Source organism: Lethenteron reissneri, chromosome 10 (genome assembly GCF_015708825.2).
Source record: "Lethenteron reissneri isolate LAM-NWPU_2019-01 chromosome 10, ASM1570882v1, whole genome shotgun sequence".
Classification (NCBI taxonomy): domain Eukaryota; kingdom Metazoa; phylum Chordata; class Hyperoartia; order Petromyzontiformes; family Petromyzontidae; genus Lethenteron; species Lethenteron reissneri.
Genome location: NC_083788.1, coordinates 11,083,191 through 11,109,565, shown reverse-complemented (window position 1 = coordinate 11,109,565; position 26,375 = coordinate 11,083,191). Strand labels below are relative to the sequence as shown.

Below are 26,375 nucleotides of genomic sequence, written 5' to 3'. Positions count from 1 at the left end.
TGGGTGGGTGGGGCCCGGTGGGTGGGTGGGTGGGTGGGGCCCGGTGGGTGGGTGGGTGGGGCCCGGTGGGTGGGTGGGTGAGGCCGCGCCAGGCCCGGCCCTCGCTCGCGTCCCCTCCCCACAGTCCCCGCCCCGCTCTTTGTCGCCGCTCGGCCTCCTGCTCCCCGCTCCCCGTGCCTGCCCACCCGGTGTCGATGTCGATGGTTTGAGTCCGGGCGGGCGCCATGAACCTCGCGAGCCAGAGCGGGGAGACGTCCTCGGGATTACTCTTCGCCAACTTCAACCAGGACTACACGTAAGGGCGTGCGGGTGACGAGGGTTACTCCTCAACCATCTCGGCTACAGCAAACTCCGACCCCCCCCCACCCCGACATACCCCACCCCCGGGGCTTGGCCCGGCTCTCCCCGCCGGCCAAGGCGCGCCTCCAGCGGGCGGGCGCATCTATCCGAGCGCCCGTCCACCCCGTGGATTTCGTTGCGGCCTAGCAGCTGCTACTGCTGCTGCTGTTGTTGTGTGTGGATCTCTGTGAGCGGAGAGGCGCGGCGTTTGTTGTTGTTGTTGTTATCTCCCACACCTCGGTGAGGAGGAAGAGGAGGAGGAGGACGAGGAGAGAGGGGAAAGTTTGAGTCTGTACCCCCGTGCCTAACAATGGCGCAGCTGCCTTGCGCCGCCGGGCGCCGAGATCGCGAAGGAGCGGGGCAGGAGGAGAGGGAATGGTGGTGGTGGTGGTGGATTTCGTTAAATCGTCAATTAACAAACTGCGTGAGGTAATTAACCACGATTGCCACGGCCACTTAACGGTGTAAGGGTTAAGGCGGAGGCGGCGAGAGGTGAGGAAGGAGGAGGAGGTTTGGCGGGTGGGGTGTGTGGGGGGGAAGTCCCGTTAGTCCAGATGCATGGCGAGCACGCGCGGATCTCGGCATAACAAGTCCACCATCATCATCATCACCATCATCATCATCACCATCATCACCATCATCATCACCACCATCATCACCACCATCATCACCATCATCACCACCATCATCATCACCATCATCACCACCATCATCACCATCACTATCCTCCTCCTCACAATAACGTCGTCCACGTAACACCGTCGGTTATGATCACGTCACTCTCGTAATGTCGTCGCTGTGCCCGTCACCGTAATAGCATCTTCATTGTATCGGATTTGTAAATCGTGTTGTCATCAATGTCGTCATACCCCACCCACACACCCACCATAGTCAACAACACGGGGGAGGGATGGGGAGGGAGGGATGGAGGCTGGGCTGGCTGGCCTGGCTGGGCTGTGCTGGCCGGGCTGGCCGGGCTGGCTGTCCTGCATGGGCTGGCTGGCTTGGCCTGGCTGGCTGACCTGCATGGGCTGGGTGCCTGTCTGGGCTGACTGACCTGCCTGGGCTGGCTGACCTGTCTTGGCTGGGTGGCCTGCCTGGGCTGGCCTGCATGGGCTGGCTGGCTTGGCCTGCCTGGGCTGGCTGCCCTGTCTGGGCTGGCTGGCCTGTCTGGGCTGGCTGGCCTGCCTGGGCTGGCTGGCCTGTCTGCCTGGGCTGACTGACCTGCCTGGGCTGACTGACCTGCCTGGGCTGGCTGGCCTGCCTGGGCTGGCTGGCCTGTCTGGGCTGACTGACCTGCCTGGGCTGGCTGGCCTGCCTGGGCTGGCTGGCCTGCCTGGGCTGGCTGGCCTGCCTGCCTGGGCTGGCCGGCCTGCCTGGGCTGGCTGGCCTGTCTGGGATGGGTGCCTGCCTGGGCTGGCCGGCCTGCCTGGGCTGGCTGGCCTGTCTGGGATGGGTGCCTGCCTGGGCTGACTGGCCTGTCTGAGCTGACTTGCCTGCCTGGGCTGGCTGGCTGGGCCTGGCTGGCTGGGCCTGGCTGGCTCCATGCCTCTGGCATGTGACCGAGTCTGATGGACATTATTCCGCCGCAACTGTTATTGGTAGAATCGGCACCGCTGTTGCGTTGCGTAAGTGCCCCCGCGTTCGGTAACGGGTCAGAGCGGCGTCTTCGTGCCCGGCACAACGAAGCTCGTTGTGCCGCGCCGTGTTGTGTTCTACGGACACGCTGTTCCGTCCCGTCATAGGAATGTGTAATTGCCGCCACCGCCGCCGCTCGCTTATTACACGTGGCCTGATGTTTTTCTCATCTTTTTCGTCGCCCGCTTTGGTTTTGTGCCTAGCCAGGCGTCTTGCGATGTTTGTCCGCTGTGCCCCCCACGGCTCTTCCACGCTGCCTCCTGCTGGGCACCCCTTTCTCGGAGGGGCTCTGTGTGCGTTTGCTTTATCTCGGGATGTGCCGCGGGTGTTTCTCATCATCCCCCCCCCTCTCTCTCTCTCGCTCTCTTCCTTGACCTGACCTCCTCCACGCCACCCACATTCGCGTCCTGATGTTTAAGAAATCAACATCACGCGTTTTGTCAATTATTTGGCTGTTGTAAATGCCCACGTGATGCTTACGCCTCACTTTGTTTTGCGATTTCGTCTGTGATGGCCGAGTCACTGCCGAAAAAGAGCTACATAGAGCTGAGTGGGCCTTTCCTCGTGAAATACAAAATAGTTTACAGTTTAGAAACAGAAGAAATAAGCAAGACGATATGCCTCCTTCCCATACGTGTTGTGTTATTGTATGATATAATTAGGCGTCGAACATGTAACAGGGAGCGGTCCTTGCCAAATAAATCTGGCAGTTCACCAGCATTAGATGAGGCAAGCCGATCTCGGCTCATGAGACACCTAATGTTAAAAACGGTCTCGTGTTTGCTTGTGTTGAGCCCAAAAGGCTTTTTTGACCGATGCGACGTGCACAATATATCAACGAAAATACTTTTATTTTGGTTGTGGACAGATGTGTGAATGGGATGGCGTATTTCCAAGTTTTATCCCACTGTGGTCAATTTGTAAATCGTCTTTCAGATGTACGTGCATTTAGACGGCAAATCATTTTAACTTACCCTAATATCAGTTTCTGTCAGTGGCTTCATTAACGCAGAAGAAGTCTTGTAAACCTCAGCCACCACACCTGGTTTGGGTGACCACACGTCCCCCCCCAACTATGTAGTGTGCCAGCATTTAGTGGTGATGCGCTAGCGACGCAGTCGTGGTGTAAACAAGCGACAGGTGTCGTGGCGCGAGATGAGATCGGTTTGATGATGGGGCGGCAGGCGGCAGCGGCGTTCGTGTTGACGCACGAGGGGGGTGGAGACTGAGACTGACCCATCGCTTGCTTCCTCTTTTGCTCGTCTCAGCCCAGCCGATGCTCAACGCGGAATGGCTTAGCAGTAAGCGCCGAGATTAGAGTCCGAACTGGCTTCATGGGTGTGGTTGCTGTTAGGATGAAGGTCGGGAACGGTGGTTCTAGTCGGGGTTGGTGATAGGGTCAGAGTTGGTGTCAAGATTAGGATCGGAACTGGCGTTTGGGGTTAGGTTTAAAGTCAGGGTTGGTTTTAGGGTTACGGTCAGCTAGTGGTGGTATTAGGGTCAGGGTTAGTGTTGGGTCTGGGGATGGTGTTAGGGTTAGTGTTAGGATTAGGATTAGGGCTACGTGTTAGTCAGGGCCAGGGTAGGTTCAAGAGCCACAGCTTTGTCACCACCGAACCTGACTCTAACTCAGTTCGTCCGCTTGTCGTGATTATTTTGTCTTCTCTGTTAAACTCGGTCAAATATTGATCTAACTCGACCTCGCCTTCGGCTGCGTGTGCAGGTCCCTGGCCGTGGGCTCCAAGTCAGGTTACAAGCTCTTCTCTCTCAACTCCGTGGACAAGCTCGAGCAGATTTACGAGAGCAGTGAGTAGTGTGGATCGTGGTGCGGGTGTGTGTGGTGTGGCGGATGGGGAGCGGTGGTGTAGCGGTTAGCGCTACCCCGCACTATCAACCCGGCGACCCGAGTTCGATTCCCGCTCACGGCCAACACCGGTGACAGTTATCTGAACCGGTCCTGAGCCTCCCCTAGGTCTACTCGGCCTCAAATATTTGAGTACCTGGTGCGGCGCGTGGTAAACATCGCCACTCAGGAGACAACGGCGGCCGGGCGTGGTGTTGGCCACCTACCCCCTTCGTGTGCCGTGCCGGCCTCCATAGGTGCTCGCTAACAGCACTTGCCCCAACAGTCTGTTACAGGCTGTGCGGGGCGTCTTTGTGGTGGATGATGGTTGGATCGGGAGTGCGGGAGAGAGGTTTTTTTTTGGGGGGGGGGGGGGTACTTGGCGGTGAGAGCGATAGAATGTTCGGTTCCCCGCCCCGTTCGTCTGTCGGCGTGCGGCTGTTCGCATGTCGACGCGCTCGTGCGTGCGTGCGTTGTCCCGCCGCGCAGCCGACACGGAGGATGTGTGCATCGTGGAGCGCCTCTTCTCCAGCAGCCTTGTGGCCATCGTGAGCCTGTCGGCGCCGCGCAAGCTCAAGGTGTGCCACTTCAAGAAGGGAACGGAGATCTGCAACTACAGCTACTCCAACACCATCCTCGCCGTGAAGCTCAACCGGCAGGTGTGGCGCGCGGGCGGGGGGGGGAGACGGGGGTGGGGGGCACACACGTGTACATGTGTATGTACGGGAAGGACAACAAACTAAACGCAAGAAGCAGTTCTAGAGAAATGAGTTTCCAATCTAGATTTACAAGTGCATAGCTCACACTGACACAGGACAGTGCTCACGCGCACACACACTAACAAACATGTCCTCAAAAAGACAACAATTCCCCATATAGCCTTTAACAGACTGTTAGTGAGCATCTATGAAGGCCGGCACGGCACACGAGGGGGTTGTTCGCCAACACCAAGCCTGGCCGCCCTTGTCTTCCATCGCTGATGTTTACACCCTGCACCAGGTCCTCGTTTAAGGCTGAGTCGACTTAGGGCAGGCCCAGTGCCAGTCCAGAAAATCGTCACTTGTGTTGGCCGTAGGCGGAAATCAAGCTCGCGATGCCGAGTTCGTAGCGCAACACGCTAACCGCTACACTACCGCTTCCCACACGGAGACAAACACACACGCACACACGCACACACGCACACATGCACACGCGCACACGTGCACACGCGCACACACGCACACACGCGCACACGCGCTCCTTGGTGTAAGCAACAGTGGCCCCGAGACATGTGGTGGAGAAGCTGATGGGATCCTCCCTCCCCCCACCTTGTGTGTGCGTGCGTGCGTGTTCATGTGCCTTTGCACGTGCGCACGCGTCTGCGTGTGTAAAACAGCGACTCATCGTGTGCCTGGAGGAAAGCCTCTACATCCACAATATCCGTGACATGAAGGTGTTGCACACGATCCGCGACACGCCAGCAAACCCCGCTGGTGAGCCCCCCGCCCCCCGCCTGTCTCATCCCGACCTTTACCCTGACCCCAGCCCCTGGGCGTCAAGCCTTGACGATTGCCCCACTGTGACCTCCGACCCCCACCTCCCCCTGCATCTCGCTCCTCTCTGCTTCTCGACTCACGACTTAAGACGTTCACCGAAATTGATACGTCTAATTTCGCATGAATAGTAATAATTACTACATTCGGAAGTTGCTGCTTCAGCCGCGATGCTCGTAGGACGGTATTGCTCCTTCCCTACCCTCAAAGAAACCATCGCTCCCTTTCTCAGTTTTTATTGGGCTATTAAATTCCCTGTGATGGGGAGCGGTGGCACAGTGGTTAGCACACTCCACTATGAACCTGACAGCTTGAGGTTGACTCTCAATGAGGTTGACTCTCAAGTGTTTTTGAGCTCACCCTCCCTCTCGTACGGTTGTTAGTCATTCATCGTTTTTCATTTCAATTTTCTTTCTCCACCCTGTGTTGCCACGTTGCTATGGGGTCGGTTGCGCAGGTTTCCCTCCACTCATGTCAAAGGCCCCCCCCCCCCCCCCCCACGTCCCCCCTGCCCTCCCCCCCTCGTCACCCCAGCCACATCCATCTTCCCTGTGCGTGTTATCCTTCCTTCTCATCTTCGCTTTCCCTGTTAGCTCTCATCTAAAAAAGCTGTTTGCCTCCTCGCAACCGCACCACACGGCCATTGCCATCTCGGTCTTGCTGCCCTTGTCATTTCCATTCGGGTGACTTAGTTTAAGTTGTTGGTGATGCCCGCGTGACGTCCGTACCCTCTGCTACCGTTCTTTTCCTGCTTGGGTTTCCCCTTGTAAAAGAGGCTCTCGCTCTCAATGGGCTCTCACCCGGTATTCAAATGAACGATTCCTACGAAAAAAACTCTCTTCTTCCGCATGTCGGCCAGGTCTGTGCGCGCTGTCCATCAGCAACGACAACTGCTACCTGGCCTACCCTGGCAGCGCCACCATCGGCGAGGCCCAAGTCTTCGACACGATTAACCTGGTCAGCGGGGCCTCTCTGCGGTCATGGTTTGATTGATTTACACTGCGCATACGTGCATGCGTGTGTGTGTGTGCGTGTGTGTCCGCATGTGTGTAATTAAGTTTTGGGGAGAAAGAGTGGTGGCGCAGTGGTTGGCACATTTGCATGTGTTTATGTTCGTGCGTGTGTATCTGCATGTACTTGTGTGTGTGTGTGTATATATATCTGTAGTGGGAGCGGCGGCGTAGTGGTTAGCGTGCTGCGCTACGAATCTGGCGATCCGAGTTCGATTCCTGCTCACGGCCAACAGCAGTAATGATTATTTGAACCGGTCTTGGCCCTCCCCTAGGTCAACTCAGCCTTAAATGAGTACCTGGTGCGGTGTGTAAACATCGCCACTTGGGAGACAAATGCGGCCGGGCGTGGTGCTGGCCACCCACCCCCTCGTGTGCCGTGATGGCCTTCATAGGTGCTGCTCGCTAACAGCACTAGCCCCAACAATCTGTTAAGGCTGTACGTGGAGGGGGATCTGTCTTTGTTGTTGCATCTGCATGTGTGTGTGTGTGTATATCTGTTGCGTGCGTGCGTGCGTGTGTCGCGGGCAAGCAGCGCGCCGTCACGATGATCCCTGCGCACGACAGCCCGCTCGCCGCCATGGCCTTCGACTGCACGGGCACCAAACTCGCGACCGCCTCCGAGAAGGTGGCGGCCAGCACAGCGCAGAGACACCGCGCCCACTCACACACGCACGTGGACACAATCACACGTACACACACGTGCACGCACACGTGCTAAACAAAGACAAGACAATGCTGTCAGCGAGCACCTATGAAGGCTGGCACGGCACACCAGCACCACGCCCGGCCGCCTTTATCTCCCTAGCGGTGATATTAACTCATCGCACCAGGTACTCAATTGAGGCTGCGTCGACCTTAGGGAAGCCCATAACGGTTCAGATCAACGTCACTGGTGTCGGCCATGAGCGGGAATCGAACTCGGGCCGCCGGGTTCGTAGCGCAGCGCGCAAAACTGCTACACCACCACATGCACGGACAATTGAACGTGCAGATAATAATACACAAAGGAGTCGCACACACAAAATCGCGCGCACATACAACAACAACAGCTGCCATTGGGTAGCCGCTCGGTGACGGTGACGTCGCCCACAGCGCTTGCACTGCGTGCCACATGCCACGTGCGCAGTGATGTCATGGCAGCCCCCACTCCCTTGTCCCCAGGGCACGGTGATCCGAGTCTTCAACATCCCCGACGGGCAGAAGATATTCGAGTTCCGCCGGGGAGTGAAACGGTACGGTGCTCCCCTCCCTCCCAGCTGTCGGCTCTCCCTTCATTGCAAACGCTTAACTCCAAACCATTGTTCCTGCTGTACTCCATGATAATGTCACATAAGGATGGCAACTCCACACATTTCTTCCCATCATACTTGTTCAATTATATTCTTTGCCACGATGGTGAGATGTTAACTACTTCGCCCGGTGTGCAGGAGTTCGTGGGTTCGATCCCGACCCTGACGTTTGTATATTTGGAGTTTGGATGTTCTCCCCGTGGTCGCGTGGATTTTTCTCTGGGTCCTTTGGTTTTTTGCCTCCACATTTCGAATGAACATGGGTTTAGAGTATTTGCTATACATTTCCACATAAACCACTTCGTTGACCTCTCATTTGTGGCCAGGCCGCTTCTGAAACAGAGCTGTACAGAATCAACGAGTTCAGTGGGTCTTACCTGGTAAAATAAAAAAAGAGATTTAGTTTTAATCTGCTAGACCTCTCGTGGAACGGCTGCATTGCTCATCGGGTATAGGGAGGCGTCGAAGAAGCTTGGTTTCCATTCCTGTGCCAAAGCCCTTTGTCTTTAACTCGGAGCAATGATTACAAAAATATAAAAATCCTAATTCGGCGGAAGGTGGAGGAGTAACACTCGCCATGACCTCGATCGGGGGGGAAGCACTCTGTTCCTAAGCTCACTGTGCTCAACAACGTTAACGCGATTCAGCCGGGGTGGTTGCTGGTCCGGCACTCGCCCATTCACTCCCGTCACCCCACCCGGCGGTCAGTCGTCCCCTTATCACTCGGCTATCGCTATCAACCGCGATTTTTTTGCCATGAATATCACTCGTTGATTCTTCCACCGGTTGCTGAACACTCGCTCTGCCATCAGACCGACTCTCTCAGCTCATCCATACGGCGTTCAACCACTAAAACACCTCGCTTTCTGCGGCTTCCCACGCACTGCTCCACTTTGAAAATTCCCTGCTCCCATCGTCTCTTCCCCTCCCCCAAAGTTCTCATAACCTTGGTCAATCCAAGAACAAGCTAACTCTCTCTTACCTATTACACCTTGAAGAACTGCTGCTTTTTACCGGCCGCTTGGCATTTTGGGCCTGTGCTCCCGCCACCTTGATATAAAATGCTTCGTAAACGATTACGAGAGACGTGATTGACGGTACCACCCTCCTCGTGGTGTCGCCCCCCCCCCCCCCCCCCCAGGTGCGTCACGATCTGCTCGCTCGCCTTCTCGACGGACTCCGTCTTCCTGTCGGCGTCGAGCAACACGGAGACGGTGCACATCTTCAAGCTGGAGAGCCCCAAGGAGAAGTCCGGGTCACACACGCACCCACACACACACGCACCCACACACACACACGCACCCACACACGCACGCACCCACGCACGCACCCACACACGCACGCACCCACACACGCATGCATGCACACACGCACGCACGCACCCACACACGCATGCACCCACACACGCACCCACACACATGCACCCACACACACGCACCCACACACACATGCACCCACACACACACATGCACCCACACACACACATGCACCCACACACACACGCACCCACACACACACGCACTCACACACACACATGCACCCACACATGTGCCCACACGCACACACATGCACCCACACACACACGCACCCACACACACACATGCACCCACACACAAATGCACGCACACACAAATACAAAGTTTCGCATGCTTAGCGTTGACAGACGGTTGGGGCAAGTGCTCTTTGCGAGCGCCTGCTACCAATGTGGCCGGCAGCACACCCGGCCACCTTTGGTCTCCTCATTCCCGACGTTTGGACTCAATTAAGGACGAATCGACCTTGGGGGGAGGCGCAGGAGCGGTTCAGGCATCAGTCGCTGCCGTCGTTGGCCACGGCCGGGAATCGAGCGCGGGCGGCCGCGTTCGTAGCGTGGGCGGCCGCGTTCGTAGCGTGGGCGGCCGCGTTCGTAGCGTGGGCGGCCGCGTTCGTAGCGTGGGCGGCCGCGTTCGTAGCGCGGCGCGCTCAACCAGCAGTGGCGACGGTCCTCCACGCGCGCGAGCGGGAAAACCGGCGATAGAAACTTTCAGCTGCGCGATCCGTGGCTCGTACAACTGGGCCCTCCCAATCGGACAAATACGGTCTTTCCCTTGTGCAAGATCTCATCAACGTGAAAACCGCATCGTCGGTCGGAGAGTGAAGTGGTGGGAGGGTTGGAGGGAGGGAGGGAAATGCGTTGTCGTGCGCCCGCCCACCCACAGGCCGCCCGAAGAGCCGACAACGTGGTCTGGCTACCTGGGCAAGGTGCTCATGGCCTCCACGACGTACCTGCCGGCCCAGGTGTCCGAGATGTTCAACCAGGGCCGCGCCTTCGCCACTGTACGGCTGCCCTTCTCGGGACACAAGAACGTCTGCTCGCTCGCCACGTAAATGCCGCTCTCCGCCTCACGCACGCACCGCACGCACCGCACGCGAGTACACTCACGTGCACACAAAGACCCCCGATGGCCCGTAACAGACTGTTGCGACAAGTGAGATTAGCGAGCGCCTATGAATTCTGACGCGGCACACGAGGGGGTGGGTGGCCAGCACCTCCCCGGTGCTGATGTTTACACCACAGCACCGTACCAGGTACTCACCTCGGGGAGGCCTGCGACGGATTCACATATTTGCCACTAATTGTTGGTGAGCTGAATCTGGTTGCCCGGTTCATCGTGCAGTGCACGAACCACTGCACTGCAGCACAAATCCTTCTCCACCCGCAACCTAAATCGGTAGTTCTCAACCTGTTTGGTCTGTACCTCGTGTGTCACACGTGCCACGTGCCCGCGCGTGTTTGACCGTGTGCGTTGGGGCGTCCCCCACGCGCGCCGGTCACAGGGTGCAGAAGCTGCCGCGGCTGCTGGTGGCGTCGTCGGATGGCTACCTCTACATCTACAACGTTGACCCGCAGGACGGCGGCGAGTGCACGCTCATGAAGCAGCACAAGTAAGCGCGCACGCACGCGCGCGCCCGTGCCTACTCGTGTTTGTGTGCGTATGTGCACGTGTGTTCAGTGTGCGCTGCGCTACGAACCCGGCCACCCGAGTTCGATTCCCGCTCACGGCCAACACCGGTGACGGTTATCTGAACCGGTCCTGGGCCTCGCCTAGGTCGACTCGGCCTCAAACGAGTACCTAGTGCGGCGCGTGGTAAACATCGCCACTCGGGAGACAACGGTGACCAGGCGTGGTGTTGGACACCCACCCCTTTCGTGTGCCGTGCCGGCCTCCATAGGTGCTCGCTAACAGCACTTGCCCCAACAGTCTGTTACAGGCTGTGCGGGGCGTTTTTGTTTTCGTCGTGGATGATGGGCCTCTCCTGGGTGCACTCGGCGTGAAACGAGTACCTGGTGCGGTGTTTAAACGCCACCAAGAGGGAGACAAAGGCTGCTCGGAATAATGCTGGCCACCCACGCCCTTGTCTGCCGTGCCAGCCAGCACTTGCCACAAATGTCTGTTCAAGTTATACGAGGGATCTTTGTCTTTGCAAGTCCACGTGTGCATGTATGTGAATGCATCCGCTCTGCGCTTGGCAGCGTGTGCTCATATACAGGTGTGAGAGTACATGCCTGCCTGTACGTGTGTATACTGACTTGTGTGTAAGCGTGTTTGTCACAAATGCCTTGTCTATCTTTAATCCGACTGCATCGTGTTTCTCTTTCTCGCTGTGGCACTCTGCGCGTTCCCACATCTCCTTCTCGTCTCTCCCCGCCTCTCTCCACGTGTAACGCGTCTCTCTCCCCCCCCCCCCCTTCACTTGTGCGTGGCGCCGTGGTCACCCCTAGGCTGGACGGCGGCGTCGAGGGCTCTGGGAGCGACATCCTGGAGCCCCCGGACAAGGCGACGGCGCCGCAGTCGTATGCGGCCACCGTGTCCAAGCCGTCCTCCTCCAGCTCGCCCGCGCGCCAAGGTGCGTCTCCCCTGCGCCCACCGAGCGAGTCGCTCCCCCGTGGTTGCGAGCGCGGAGTCGCTGAACGATGCCGCGTCGCCCAGGAGCGTGCGTCCCCCTGGGGCTGCCCGACACGAACGAGCTGCAGAGCTCCGCGAATGAGAAGAACGCAGAGCAACTATGCGCCTGTCTGGACTCGTCGCACGTCGTGGTGTCTTGTTAGGAGGCGAGGCTTGTGCGTGGCGTGCGACATCGCCTTGGCCCAGAGAGCGTTTGACGCCGGTTTATTCTCACCGCCTAGATTTTGGGCAAACTTTGGTGATCGATGTGGCCGGTTTGCCGTGCGCAGGCTCCGCCGGTTCCACCGGTTCGGGTGGCTTTGGCGGCGGTGCCGGCGCCGGAATCTACGTGGAGGAGCACGGGGCGGTGGGCGGCTCGTGCACCATGCCGGAGGAGGAGCTGGCGCACGACAACCTCAATCTGGACGACGACAGCGAGTTCCCGCCCATCGTGCAGCAGAGCGACTGAGGGCCGTGATCCGCGCCACTACTCGCTCACGGCCACCGCCGCCGCTGCCGCCCGGCACAGGCGGTTGCGGCACCGACGCACCCCACCCTCACTCCCTCGATCCCTACCCCCCCGCCCCCTCCGTGTTTACCGCCCACCGCCGTCGTCGGTTTGAAGGTCTCGCCGACCCTCGGCGAGGCCACAAGTTACGGCGGCGAGCAGCGTTGAGGTTGTTTTGAACGCAGGTGGTGGCCACGTGCTGCGTGCTTACGCCACGTGGCGCGTGTTTGCGCGGGACGTGGCAGTGGTGAACCCCGTCAAGCTGTGGCGGTCGCGTGGGAAGAGAGGGAGGGGGGAGGGGGGCGAAGGCAGTTCGAACCTCACATTTCTCTTCCAGCCCATCTAAGTTCAGGACGACTGCTGTAGGGCAGTGGGATTACGGCCTCCACTGCAGTGGCCACCAGGGGAACGTACACTACAGCCGTGCCGCCACCGCCACGCACGACTTCGATATAGAGGAGTGTGTATATTACTATAATACGTCAGTCGTATCCTGTGTTGTGCGTTACCTCCTCACTCTGTGCACGTGATCGAGTCCCCGTTTGTTGCTCTCTCCCCTTCTGCTCTCGTTGCTCTAATTGTTGAGCTGGGGGGGGGGGGGGGTTGGTGGTCATTGGGGTAGGGCGGTCCGGTCCTGGTTTTCCAGGTGCCGCACGCTTTCATACGTAGCACAATCCCGCTCGGTGTCGGGAAAACGGTAGCACACCCCCCCCCCCCTCCCCACGTGGTGTGGGCTGTCCAGAATACCCGGGCTGGACAAGTGTACAGATACTGTCGGTTGTAAGGCGACCGCCAGACGATGTCACCCCTCGGATTGGAGGTGTATTTGTGCGGATTTAAACAATAACACAAAAACTAAAACTGGTCGCATCCTCTCGCAGGAGGGGTGTTCTTTTAGGGGATGACGCGTCGCTCGTTGGCGCCGAGAAGAGTCCACGACGTCGATCTTCTGAGAATCACGCGGAGTGAGACTCTTCCCCTGCCCCCCCCCCCCTTAGTTCGCGCACGTGCTCTGCCCCCCCCATCTCCGCAGCCGTGCATGTTCGTGTTGTAATTTTACTCTCGCGTTTCCCTGCAGGAACCGGCAGGGAAAGATCAGGTTGCGTTCGGTAACAGCCTTTGGTGGGGGGAGGATGTGGTTTGTTACAGTTACAGGCAGTCCACATCTCTCCTCCGCAGACATTGGCTGTTGGCGGAATAGAAGCAATCATAATTTTGCTGTGTTTTAAAAATATAAATTTTACAACGACAAAAAGTATCAAATAGTTCGAGAGTATCCTCGTTTTTTTTTACGGCTCAGGCCGTTGCTCGTGTAAAGCCCCCCCGCGCGCGTTTTTTTGTGTACATTTGTGTATGATGTACCGCATTTCGTTTGCCAAATTATGAAAAAGGAGGCATCTTTCTGTTTCTTGATGGGGGAGGGAGGGGTTGGAATGTCTGCGTTTGTACGGCTGCGAAATAAATATATATACATATGAAGAATAAAAACTAGACACAAACTGACATGGCCTGAGCTTCGTGAACACACTGCAGGCAGTCGTGGTAGTGGGACATGGGATTGCGTTTGAGTGTGGTGTTTAGTGACAGGCCATGGACCTTACTTCACAAGCCTCGAACATTGTCGAAGAGATTTTACAGAGGTCCTGAACATATTCCAAAGCATTATACAACAGGTAGGAACAACAGTTCCACACTGCCCACCAGGGATTATTTGTCTGTCTGTCGTGCATCGCCACACCCTCGATTTATATTTCCGAGCGCTTTGGGCGGGTTCAGCACCACGTGACGCACCGCCCCACGCAGCTTGTGACACGGATCGCACGAATGCGCTGTCCAACCAAGTTCCTACCTGCCCACTCCGAAGGAACGTGTTTTGATGGTGTAGCAGCACCGCACTTATTTGCCAAGCTACCACCATCTGGAGAACTCAAATCTGCAAGTGTAAGCTTTCTGATCAATATTGCCAGGAGTTTAAGGCAGCCTGGTCTCATTTGTACTCTTTGGTTCTTTCGGTAAAATCACGTAGGTAGAAAGATAAAATAAAAAATAAAAATTTTGACGAAATTAATAATCAAATAAAAAATATTTTTCTTTTATTTTTCTACTGACGTGACTTTACCGAAAGAGCCAAAGAGTATTGATTCTGGAGTCGCGAAAGCTTAAAATCAAGATTGGTCTCATTTGCTTCAATTACACAGCTCCATGAGGCCGAGTCCTCAGTGGTCAAGCCCCAGCAGCGTTCAAGTTCATTGATTAGGTATAGCCCTGCGAGCCATTTGGCTCTTGAATCGGGTGCAACCGCAACAAACAAAAAACATGAACAAAAAAACATCTTAAAGTGAATATGTGACTAAGTGCAAACAGAAAATCCAAGAAAAGACAGCAAAATATTGCAGAAAAAGCACCGTACAACAACGCTGTGTGCAAAACGTTACCCCAAGGCCCAGTGCCTCTTCTTCGTCTGGACAATGGCGACTACTGCTGCCCACTCTCACCCCCCCCCCGTCCCAATTACACCACGGATCACCAGAAGCTGTAAAAATGCGTTTTAATTTGGCACAGGTTACATTTACACGGGAGGGTTCACGTACGCAGGATTTTCTCACTTGGACCTTGTGGCGTTCGTTACTCTCCGATGTTTTATACGTTTAAGCGGGGGGGGGGGGGGGGGGGGGCTTGATTTTCATTTTTTTTTAGTTACATTAAAAAAATGTCGATTATAAAGCGTGGCAGCATGCGTGCGCCGGAATGACTTAAGAAAAGGGAATTTCATTCCGTTTCTCCTCCGAGAGCGACGGACGCTCTTCAGGCGATGCGGAGCCCTTGAATGGACGACTCCAGGCTCTGAAAAACAACAAAGACACCCCACGGTGTCATCAAAAACCGCTCGGTGTGGGAACGACGATCAGCCCACCCCCCGCCCGAGCCGAGCCAGCGCGGGGCCCCCGTGGTAACGGCCGGTGGATTCCAATCGCGGCGTTCTCAACGGCGGTCCTCTCCGTCGTGATGTGCGGCGGGTAGAACTGAATCGGCAATCACGCCGAGCCAAAGTTTCGCGCCGCACCACGCCGCCTCGCTCACCTTGCAGTCCCAGATGGTCATGGCCCCGTCCATGCCGGTGCTGCAGAACTTGCTGCAGCTCTTCTTGTCGCCCGCAACGATGGACAGCTGCCTGCTCGCACAGAGACAAAGACCCCCCACCGCCCGTATAGACTTAGCAGAGGTTTGGGGCAAGAGCACCTATGAAGGCTGGCACGGCACACGAGGGGGGTAGGTGACCAACACCACGCCTGGCTGCCTTCGTCTCCCCAGTGGCGATGTTTAGACACCACACCATGTACTCATTTGAGGCCGAGTCGACCTAGGGGAGAGGCCCATTACCGGTTCAGATAATCGTCACCGGTGTGGGCCTTGAGCGAGAATCCGACATCGGGTCGCTGGGTTCAAAGCGCAGCGGCGCTAACCGCGACACCACCGGTCCCCGCACGCACGCACACACGTACAAAGTGTACAGGCGCAAACACGAACACACAGGTGCAGTGCCGGTGGGGATGGGGGGGCGGGGGTGGTGGGTGCGGGACGCTACGTGATGCTGTTCTGGTGCAGCGTGTCCAGCGCCGCTTTTCCCTCGTCGGCCGCTGCGCGCTTGTCCATGTTGCGGAAGCGCTCCATGGCCGAGAGGCTGCGCTGGGAGCTCTGCTTGGGCACGTCCAGGCGGCCGCCCTGCGCCAGCGCGCTGCCGTTGTACGTGAAGAGCAGCGGGCAGCAGTCGTGGCCCTGCCGGGGCGGCGCACAAAGACAAAGATCCCCCGTATAGCCTCAACAGACTGTTGTGGCAAGTGCTGTTCGCATCGATGAAGTCCGGAACGGCACACGAGGGGGGACGGGTGGCGAGCACCAGGCCCAACCGCCTTGCCGCAGTGCTGTCCGTGCTTGTGTGTATGTGGAGCTGCTGGTGATGGTGGTAGCGATGCTGATGGTGCTCATGGTGTTGGTGGTGTTGGTGGTGTTGGTGGTGGTGCTGCTGATGGTGGTGCTGATGGTGGTGATGCTGGTGACTGCAAGCGCTCAGCAGGGGATGATGTGAGAGACTCACAGCAGCCACCAGGCTGTTCTCGGTGATGAACATCAGCGCCAGCAGCGGCAGATACTCCGTCTTCAGCTCAGTCACACTGCACAAACGCACAGGCACACAGACACGCATACAGGGTCGTACTGTACACTGTTGAGCATGATGTCCAACGTTTCGCTTCACGTGCTGGGAGCTTCAGTTCAGTCTCCAGTACAACCTGAACACACGTCGCTTAGAGCTACAGCCGCCACAGGGCAGCGAATTTAATTTAGGAATCGCAAACCGGCCACACGACCACGCGACGGTGAGACGGGACAGGTAGGCTGGGTGGGTGGGTGGGTGAGAGGATGGTGGGTGGGGGGGGATGGGAGGCGGCACTCACGCCATGTTCTTTGCCGCGTCGGACACGAAGACGGTGCTGTCGTGGCTGACCCACGCCAGCCGCTCCCCACTGGCCGAGAAGTTCACGCTGTGAACCCAGCCGCCAGCGCCAGAGCCGAACTCTGCCATCACCTGGCCGAAGGTCATCTTGGTGCCCCAGGACGTGGGCGAGGGCTTAGCGTCCACCTCCTTGATGTACCCCGAGAAGATGCTGCCCACCACGGATGCATACGAGGGGCGGACGCACAGACAGAGAGACCAGGTCATCGTCGCCAACGATCTCGTCAAGGAGCATAAAACATCGCGTGAACTCGGGGCATCCTCGCAGCGGCAGCATTTGGCGAGCCCATCGAACAAAGACGGTCACCACATCGTTCGCTTTCAGAACCGCTTCTGCGGCCGTCTGGAACGCTCTTCCTTCCCATCTAAGGAAGCCACTGGGACCAGAGCAACCACAATCAAAGCGTGTTTAGGCGTCGTGGCTTCAAAACACAAACGCAATGCATTTTTATTCATCTGAACAGCACTAACTGCACTTGCCCCGACACCTTAAAGAGTCTACATACAAGGGGGGAGGGAGCTTTGTCTGTGTGTGTGTGCTCGTGCGTGCGTGTCTGCGTGTGCGTGCCCTCACCGACACTTGAAGTCACAGGAGCCGGCCGCCAGAAGCACGTTGTTGGGGTGCCAATCCAGGCTGAGCACGGTGGAGCGGATGGGCTTCTTGATGTGCTTGCTCACCCACCTTCGCACACCCGCACACACACAGACACCGACGATTAGCACGGTTGGTTACCATATTCCTAACCTTGATCCACCCCCCCCCCCCCCCACGTTCTCCCACCAACGCTCACGTCGTGCGCCCCGCCGTTACCGCGTCGTAAACCCGCGGCGGCCGCGAGCCTCCGCCAAACAAACTTTTCCGATTGGCCGTCGCGGCAGGGCTAGGGCGACGGGCGGCAGCAACGGCGACGGAACATTTTACAAAAAAACCAGACGGCAACTTCGCTGGGTCGGCCGGCGGCCTTCCCCGCCCTCCTCACCAGTCGTTCTCCTCCTCGAAGTAGCAGATGGAGATGAGGCGGGCGCCGCTGCCCACGGCGAACTTGTTCTCCTGCGGCGACCACTTGACGGCGGTGGCGGCGCGGTTGATGCGCAGGATCACCAGCGTCGGCTTCCAGGCGCCGTCCTTGAGCGTCCACACGTACGCGTTGCGGTCGGCGCCGCACGTCACGATGCGGTTGCTCTGCGCCGCCCAGTCGATGCCTGAGGCGGGGAGGGTGGAGGCAGGAGGAGGTGGGAGGGTGGGAGGAGGTGGAGGTGGGGGGAAAGGAGGTCGAGGTTCATGGGTGGAGGCAGGAGGAGGTGGGAGGGCGAGGGGGTTGGGGGGGGTGTCAAGGTAGGAGCAGGTGGGAGATGGGAGGAGGTGGAGGTAGGGGGGAAGGAGGTCGGGGTTCATGGGTGGAGGCAGGAGGAGGTGGGAGGGCGGGAGGGTTGGGGGGGGGGTCAAGGTAGGAGCAGGTGGGAGACAGGAGGAGGTGGGGGGGAAGGAGAGAGGTCGGGGTTCATGGGTGGAGGCAGGAGGAGGTGGGAGGGCGGGAGGGTTGAGGGGGGGGTCAAGGTAGGAGCAGGTGGGAGACGGGAGGAGGTGGGGGTGGGGAAGGAGAGAGGTCGGGGTTCATGGGTGGAGGGTGGAGGAGGTGGGGGTGGGGAAGGAGAGAGGTCGGGGTTCATGGGTGGAGGGTGGAGGAGGTGGGGGTGGGGAAGGAGAGAGGTCGGGGTTCATGGGTGGAGGGTGGAGGAGGTGGTGCACAAAAGCGAGCAGGAAGTCAGGTACGTGGGAGAGGGTTAGAGCTCGCGCTTGGTTAGCAATAAGGTAAGGGCTAAGGTAAGGGCTAAGGTAAGGGCTATGGTAGGGCATAGGGGTTAGGGTAGATGTTGGGGCAGAATTACGGCGAGTGCAGGCTAGAGTTACGGTTATGGCTGTCGTTATGCCGAGGGCTGGGGCTATGCCGAGGGCTGGAGTGATGGCGAGGGCTGGTACTGACCGGTGATGCGCCCATTGTGCTCCTTGAGCTCGTGCAGCTTGTTCCACTGGGTGCCGCTCTTCTGGTAGATGTGCACCTCGTGGTTGTTGGGGCTCAGCGCCAACTCTGCGACCGAGCGGCAGAGAGAAGCAGGAAGTGGGCGAGGGTTCGGGTGCGGAGAGGGACATGGACGGAGATGCAACCGAAGAGATCAAAACGCACGGTCAGGTCGGATCGCGCCGCGGCTGGAACCCCGAGTCACATGTTCGCTTCTCTCATTTCAGCTCGAGTAGCGATGCCTGCGGAGACGCTGGCGCACACGGCGATGAGTGGAGCGATTCGCAAGGTTCACGAGATTTCAGGGTCTTGTTCGACCGATCAATTGTTTTTGTCTTGTTTGTGCCACCTCCATTGATACTGTTGGTCTCGCTGCTCTTGCACCGTCCACCTCGTTAGTTCCGCGGACTTAAGTTAAACATCTTCACTTCGTGCGAGCAAGTCGCAGGGAATTCTGAAGCGAGCATTAGAACCACGCGAATCAATTAATTGTTATGCACCTACAAACCCACCATCGCGATTCCGCAAAACACACAAAATAACAACCATGCCGTCTCGCCAAGCCGCGCACAATTTAGTGAACTCGCTAATTGTGACGCTGGAGCCGGGATTTCCCGCTCCCTTTGAGCCGCACGGGTTCAGCGACAAATGTGCGTTTGGAACTCATCATCAACTGCTTTTGCAATAAGATGCCACGTGATCTGCAAACGGTGTTGTCGGCGCGGGAGGCTACGCACGCCGGGCGGCGGTTCCTAACGGAGCGGCAGCGGCGGTGCCAAGCAGTGGGTGGCGCTGGCCGCGGCGAGCTGGCGCCAACGCCGTGAGCCGACTCACGTGTGCGGTCTTTATTCCACGAGTGGCAGGAGATGGGCTCCAGCAGGAAGCTGTACTGAGACATGGTGCACGTTGGACGGAGTCTGGTTTCCACTCGCTGCTGTGCACGACACAAAGGCACAGACAAAGGGAATGGGAGAGGGCAGGGCGACAGCGGTCACGGTGGGCCCAGCTCACGTAACAGGCGAGTGACGGCGATACGTCGATTCGAAAGCGGCCGGGTGCACAATGGGGCGGTAAGTCGTGCAACTTAGTTGCACGCAACTGCTGACATCGCTTCAACGCGCAACCAGTTGCTTCTACGCGCAACCAGTTGCACGCAACTGACGTCCCATCTACGTGCAACCAGTTGCGCGCAACTGACGTCGCACGCAACTGACGTCGCATCTACGTGCAACCAGTTGCGCGCAACTGACGTCGCACGCAACTGGTTGTGTGTTTAAGCGGACACCACTTTAAAGCGATCTGACCGGCGATTTGTAGCGACGCATTTCGATCATGGGCGCATCTACGAGTTGCGATTCGTCGTCACAATCGTGAATGCGCGCCGTCTGAATTATTTGCGCAACTCCTCGCTCGGATGTGGACAAAGCAGCTGCAGGCGATGAATAATAGGTTTGTGCAAATCTGAGCTCAGATGCGAGTGACGCTTCACGGACAAACGCAGAGTCAATAAAAACCAAAAACATCAACGCGTTTTGTCAATGATTCTGCGTCCTTAAAATGGCAGCACTGTCGATAAAGCATTTATTTAATGTTGTGTTTCCCCGCACATATTCGAAATTTTATCCTGCACGGTATCGATGCCGCAGCCTGACCCCCCCACTACCACCGACAACTGATTGACGTGACCACGCATCCACTACCAACAGCACCAAACAAACAAAGACAAAGATCCCCCGTATAGCCTACACAGACTGCTCGGGGCAAGTGCCGTTAGCAAGCACCTATGAAGGCCGGCACGGCACACGAGGGGGTGGGGTGGCTACGCCCGGCCGCCTTTGTCTTCCCCAGTAGAAATGTTTACACAAACCCGCACCAGGTACCCATTTGAGGCCGAGTCGATCTTGGGGAGGCCCAGAAACCGGTTCAGCTAATAATCGTCACCGGTGTTGGCCGTGAGTGGGAATCGAACTCGGGCAGCTGGGATTCGTAGCGTTACATGGGGGGGAGCGGTGGTGTAGTGGTTAGCGCTACATGGGGGGGGGAGCGGTGGTGTAGTGGTTAGCGCTACATGGGGGAGCGGTGGTGTAGTGGTTAGCGCTACATGGGGGGGAGCGGTGGGTGTAGTGGTTAGCGCTACATGGGGGGGGAGCGGTGGTGTAGTGGTTAGCGCTACATGGGGGGGGGGGGGGGAGCGGTGGTGTAGTGGTTAGCGTTACATGGGGGGGGGGCGGTGGTGTAGTGGTTAGCGCTACATGGGGGCGCGGTGGTGTAGTGGTTAGCGCTACATGGGGGGGAGCGGTGGTGTAGTGGTTAGCGCTACATGGGGGGGGGGAGCGGTGGTGTAGTGGTTAGCGCTACATGGGGGGGGGGGGGAGCGGTGGTGTAGTGGTTAGCGCTACATGGGGGGGGGAGCGGTGGTGTAGTGGTTAGCGCTACATGGGGGGGGGGGGGGGGAGCGTGTGTAGTGGTTAGCGCTACATGGGGGGGAGCGGTGGTGTAGTGGTTAGCGCTACATGGGGGGGGGAGCGGTGGTGTAGTGGTTAGCGCTACATGGGGGGGGGGGAGCGGTGGTGTAGTGGTTAGCGCTACATGGGGGGGGGGCGGTGGTGTAGTGGTTAGCGCTACATGGGGGGGGGGGGGAGCGGTGGTGTAGTGGTTAGGTTTAGCGCTACATGGGGGGGGGGGGAGCGGTGGTGTAGTGGTTAGCGCTACATGGGGGGGGGGGGAGCGGTGGTGTAGTGGTTAGCGCTACATGGGGGGGGAGTGGTAGTGTAGTGGTTAGCGCTACATGAGGGAGCGGTGGTGTAGTGGTTAGCGCTACGCCACCGCTGCTCCCACACAGCACAGTAGCGACATGCACGTCGGATCGAATGAATCGATTCTTGAATCGGAAATCTGCGCTAACTAGTGACGAGGAATCGAATCGAACGGGCCACTTCCCCTATCGTCGTATTAGCCGCCTACAAGTTTATTACTTTTTTATATTTAAGCCGCGCTCGGAGACAAACACATACCCGTTCAACCCCTTACCAGTGCCCTACCTTAGCACAGACCAATTCAGACCTTACTGGTCACCCCGTGTCCCCCTATACATCTCCACGTTCATCCCACAAAGTACGATGACATGGGAGAAACACAAACAAATAGACAATCATAATGTTTAGCCCGCATTGAAACGGCTTGTACCGCCGTATGGACCTGCAAATCAAAATTCCCTGTTACAACAACACGGGGGGGCTACGCCACGTGGGTTTACAACGGGAGTGCAAACACCACACAAGAAGAGGTGCACCACGCCCTGCGGCTCAATCCCAAAAGCAATCATTGATTATGATGATGACGGCGGCAGACGAGCATCGCTGTCTTCACGATCACCACCACCATCCGTTGTATGCACCATGATCCAGCAACTGTTGGCCGGACGAGAGGGCCGGCACGGTGATCCGCCATCTCCCCGCGACGTAACGACGATGCAAAGATAGATAGATAGATCGTTTATTGTCATTGTCACCAGTACAACGAAATTTAAAATGCTCACCAGTCAGGGCATCATTCATAAATTTAAATTAAATAAAACAAGAAAATAAAAATAAAATTAAATGAAAGATAATCAATTTATACTATATATAAAAACAGCCCAAGTATATCCACATACCCACATAAGGTTACATTTTGTCATTGCCACATCTCTATTTCACAGTCAATTTGTTACAACACGGGGCTAAACAAAAGGTCTCAACCCCGTGGGGCAAAGTGCTGTGGGGCGAGCACCACGCACGGTGTGCAGTAATACCCATCGCCACTGTGGTGGTGGTGGTGGGGTGTGTGGGAGGTGGGGGAGACAAAGGCGGCCGGGCGTGGTTGTTGACCACCCCACCCCCCTCTGCCTCGTTGTGCCGTTGCCGGGCCATCATCATCATCATCAGCGGCGGCTGCTGCTGCTGCTGATCGTTCACAGCAACTTGGCGCCCTACCCACAAGGGTGGCACAGTCGGGTTTTTTTTTACAATCGGGTTTAATTGTCTTTTTATATTAAACCCGATCATCTGAGATTGGGAGAAATCCGGTTTTATTGGTTCTAATTGCAGAACCGCACTTCTCAACGATGGGCTTCATCCATTCCAAGCTAGGAACTCACTGGCAGTGCCCACGATTGTGGTGGAGAAGCTCCTCGTGTTCATCAAGACCAACCTGCCCGCCGCATTCTACGACTACCCCGTGCCTGACGGCCCCCCCCCCCCCCCCCCGAGTACGACAGCAGCACCGACGAGGAAGCAGCCTAAGCCTTGGATCAGAGTTTCGTATTCATTAAGCCAGGTTTTAATTCCCACGAAATCGGGTTTAATTGTATTAAAGAAAAAACCCGATTGCCTGCCGCTGGAAAAATCGGTTTTTTTTTTCCACCCATGCCTTCCCACAACAGTCTCTGGCAGAGGTCGCAACCGGGTACCCGATACCCGTACCCTACCCGATACCCGTACCCTACCCGATACCCGTACCCTACCCGATACCCGTACCCTACCCGATACCCGGCTACCCTACCCGATACCCGTACCCTACCCGATACCCGTACCCTACCCGATACCCGTACCCTACCCGATACCCGGCTACCCTACCCGATACCCGTACCCTACCCGATACCCGTACCCTACCCGATACCCGTACCCTACCCGATACCCGGCTACCCTACCCGATACCCGTACCCTACCCGATACCCGTACCCTACCCGATACCCGTACCCTACCCGATACCCGGCTACCCTACCCGATACCCGTACCCTACCCGATACCCGTACCCTACCCGATACCCGTACCCTACCCGATACCCGGCTACCCTACCCGATACCCGTACCCTACCCGATACCCGTACCCTACCCGATACCCGGCTACCCTACCCGATACCCGTACCCTACCCGATACCCGTACCCTACCCGATACCCGTACCCTACCCGATACCCGGCTACCCTACCCGATACCCGTACCCTACCCGATACCCGTACCCTACCCGATACCCGTACCCTACCCGATACCCGGCTACCCTACCCGATACCCGTACCCTACCCGATACCCGTACCCTACCCGATACCCGGCTACCCGTACCCGGCCGGCTACGGGTACAGGTAGGCCGTGAGTCACTGGTGAGTCGCCGTTTGTCACTCGATTTAAAGCTTTCGTGACTGCAGGGATTCATCTTCTTGGTTCTTTCTTCACCTGAAGATGGCTGCTTGCGTTGTAGCCGAAACGTCGTGATAATTATTTGATTGTATTATGTTTTATTTTTATTATTTTATTACTTCCCTTCTACGTGACTTTACCGAAAGAACCAAGAAGATGAATCCCTGCAGTCACGAAAGCTTTAAATCGAAATCTTTCGGTAAAGTCACGTAGAAGGGAAGTAATAAAAGAATAAAAATAAAACATAATAAAATAATGTTTTATTTTTATTCTTTTATTACTTCCCTTCTACGTGACTTTACCGAAAGAACCAAGAAGACGTTTGTCACTCATTTCGGGTAGGGTACGGGTAGAGTTCGGGTAGGGTAGGGTACGGGTACCCGTACCCGGCCGGGTACCCGTACCCCTATGCGACCCTGGTGCGGCCGGGTACGGGTACGGAAACAAAACCCGTTTGCGACCTCTGGTCTCGGGCAACAAGAAGGACAATTTTGTTTCTCGCAATGATACCAAGGTGGCTGTGGTGGGGGGTTAAATCGACGGCGGCGGCGGCGACGGCGGCCCGGGCCAACGCCCCCCGAGAGAGTCGACGCCGTTTCCGCGTTCGACTTCAATAGCGAAGCCGTCGTCGGTGGCTGTGGAGTGGAGGGCCCAACACGTTTAAAGACCTCTTACCGGGATCGCTTCGTGCTTGGTTGTTGTTGATGGTGGTGATGTTGTTGGTGGTGTTGTTGTTGGTGATGGTGGTGAATTTGCGAGCGATTCGCGGACTCTGGGCAGTCGACGCGAACCTCGCCCGGCAATGGCTGTGGAAGTGGCGGAAGGCGGCGAGCTGTCAATCTCGTGACGTCACCGCGGCCGGTAGCCAATCACGAAGAGGCCGCGGGGAGGGGGGGCGTGGCGTCAAGTCCCGCCCTCTGATTCACCGACCTGTCAATCACCCGCCCCACCCCCCCATACGATAATTAGGTTTTATATCTTTTATGGAGGTATTTAGGTGTTAAAACACCAAAGATAGCCCTTTTGGAAGGAATCATGTCTGCATTAACCACACATTACCTTGTGGTGAACATGCTAACAAAAAACATGCTCTGGTAATTTTACCATAATATATTACCATAATATTAGGGGCTGTACATAAATAACGTCACGCAATTTTGGACGATTTTTGACCCCCCCCTCGATACATGGCTCAGAGAAGTAAGTGCAGTATTTAAATGGGTTCTTAAATCCATCTGTGCGGCACCTGGAGCCGCGTCCGTTTGACCCACGTGGCCGCCGGCGTGAGCCAATGAGGATGTTTTTGTTTGAAGCAGGCAGCGACGAACGGGATCTTTTTGGCAGTATCAAAGCATAAAAAAATAAGAATAAGTGTAAATCAGATTGTTTTTCATACTTTGATCATGAATAGAATAAGGGTAAAACGATTCTTATTTATTCATACTTTGACACTGGCAAAAAGGTCCATTTTGTGTCTACTCACCCCGAGCTATAAATGCTGATAGTGCATTGCCCTTGTCCTGTTCGCCTTTTAGCGTAATTCTCTGGTCTGACACTGGCAGTGAGACAAGGCTATAAAGAACAAGTCTGTCTATCTGGTATAGGTCAATCAGTTTCAAAGACAATGCATCATCATACTTCATCAGAGCCATGTCTGTTGTTTGCATGTTCACCACAACGACTCTGTGTGGTTAATTCAGATGCCATTTGGTGTTTGAACATCGTAACACGACTCCAGTTGTATTGCCAGAACGGGTAAACTTTACCGAAAGAACCAAAGAGTAATTTTTCATATTTTGATATTGGCCAAAAAGTTCCCATTACGCCTTTAGACGTTGTCCTCTGGCAGTGAGACTGAGCCATAAAGAATGCTGCAGGAATAGGACAATCCGTTTCAAAGGCAATGTATCATTCTAGATTTGAAGCTTTCGTGACTGCAAGGATTCATACTCTTAGGTTTTTTCGGTAAAGTCACGTAGGAAAAAATTTAAATAAAAAAATTCATAAAAGTCATAATAAAAATAAAATAATAAATCACGACGTTTCGGAGGCAACACAAGTCTCCGTCATCAGGTGGGACCGTCACAGCTGAATTTACTGTATCCAGTTAGGGAAAGATTCCAAGATACGTATCTTGGAATCTTGTGTTGCCTCCGAAACGTCGTGATTTATTATTTTATTTCTATTATTACTTTTATCAATTTTTAATTAAATTTTTTACCTACGTGACTTTTCCGAAAAAACCTAAGAGTAGCAATGCATCATACTTCATCAGAGCCGTGTTTGTTTGCATATTCACCACAAGTGCTGTGCGTGTGGTTAATGTCAGTACCAGATTCCTTGCAAAAAACGTATCTATTTGATGTTTGAACATCTTAACACGATTCCTGTTTTAATGCCAGCAGAAAGTGTATAAACCAGCTTATTCTTCCTCTGTTTTTTTTCGGTAAAGTCACGTGGGTAGAAAAAATAATAGATCACGACGTTTAGATCGCCACACGAGCAATCGTCTTCTATTATTTGTTCTACCTACGTGACTTTACCGAAAGAACCAAAGAGTATGAATCCCTGCAGCCCCT

General features: G+C 56.1%; 2 protein-coding genes across 4 annotated transcripts; one reads left to right on the top strand and one right to left on the bottom strand.

Annotated features, from left to right (window-relative positions):
* The first annotated feature begins 116 nt into the window (after window positions 1–116).
* Window positions 117–13,591, top strand: WIPI2 (WD repeat domain, phosphoinositide interacting 2). 2 transcript variants are annotated; one of them, XM_061548965.1, is made up of 12 exons: window positions 117–295; window positions 3,701–3,783; window positions 4,310–4,479; window positions 5,196–5,292; window positions 6,212–6,309; window positions 6,898–6,990; window positions 7,527–7,597; window positions 8,796–8,903; window positions 9,853–10,017; window positions 10,472–10,579; window positions 11,418–11,542; window positions 11,871–13,591. In XM_061548965.1, exons 1-12 carry the CDS (start codon window positions 225–227, stop codon window positions 12,047–12,049), a joined length of 1,368 nt encoding a protein of 455 aa, XP_061404949.1. In that variant the 5' UTR covers window positions 117–224; the 3' UTR covers window positions 12,050–13,591. The 2 variants fall into 2 exon arrangements, with proteins under 2 accessions (XP_061404949.1, XP_061404948.1); XM_061548964.1 differs by having other exon boundaries at window positions 118–295; window positions 8,796–8,909.
* A 1,028-nt stretch (window positions 13,592–14,619) lies between these two features.
* LOC133340616 (actin-related protein 2/3 complex subunit 1A-like) lies at window positions 14,620–24,646 on the bottom strand. Of its 2 annotated transcripts, none has more exons than XM_061548985.1 (10): window positions 24,472–24,646; window positions 19,457–19,556; window positions 18,587–18,691; window positions 17,582–17,804; window positions 17,176–17,283; window positions 16,543–16,752; window positions 16,185–16,260; window positions 15,675–15,865; window positions 15,170–15,260; window positions 14,620–14,932 (listed from the first exon to the last, which is right to left on the bottom strand). In XM_061548985.1, exons 2-10 carry the CDS (start codon window positions 19,518–19,520, stop codon window positions 14,894–14,896), a joined length of 1,107 nt encoding a protein of 368 aa, XP_061404969.1. In that variant the 5' UTR covers window positions 19,521–19,556; window positions 24,472–24,646; the 3' UTR covers window positions 14,620–14,893. The 2 variants fall into 2 exon arrangements, with proteins under 2 accessions (XP_061404969.1, XP_061404970.1); XM_061548986.1 differs by having other exon boundaries at window positions 19,457–19,553.
* Window positions 24,647–26,375: the final 1,729 nt, after the last annotated feature.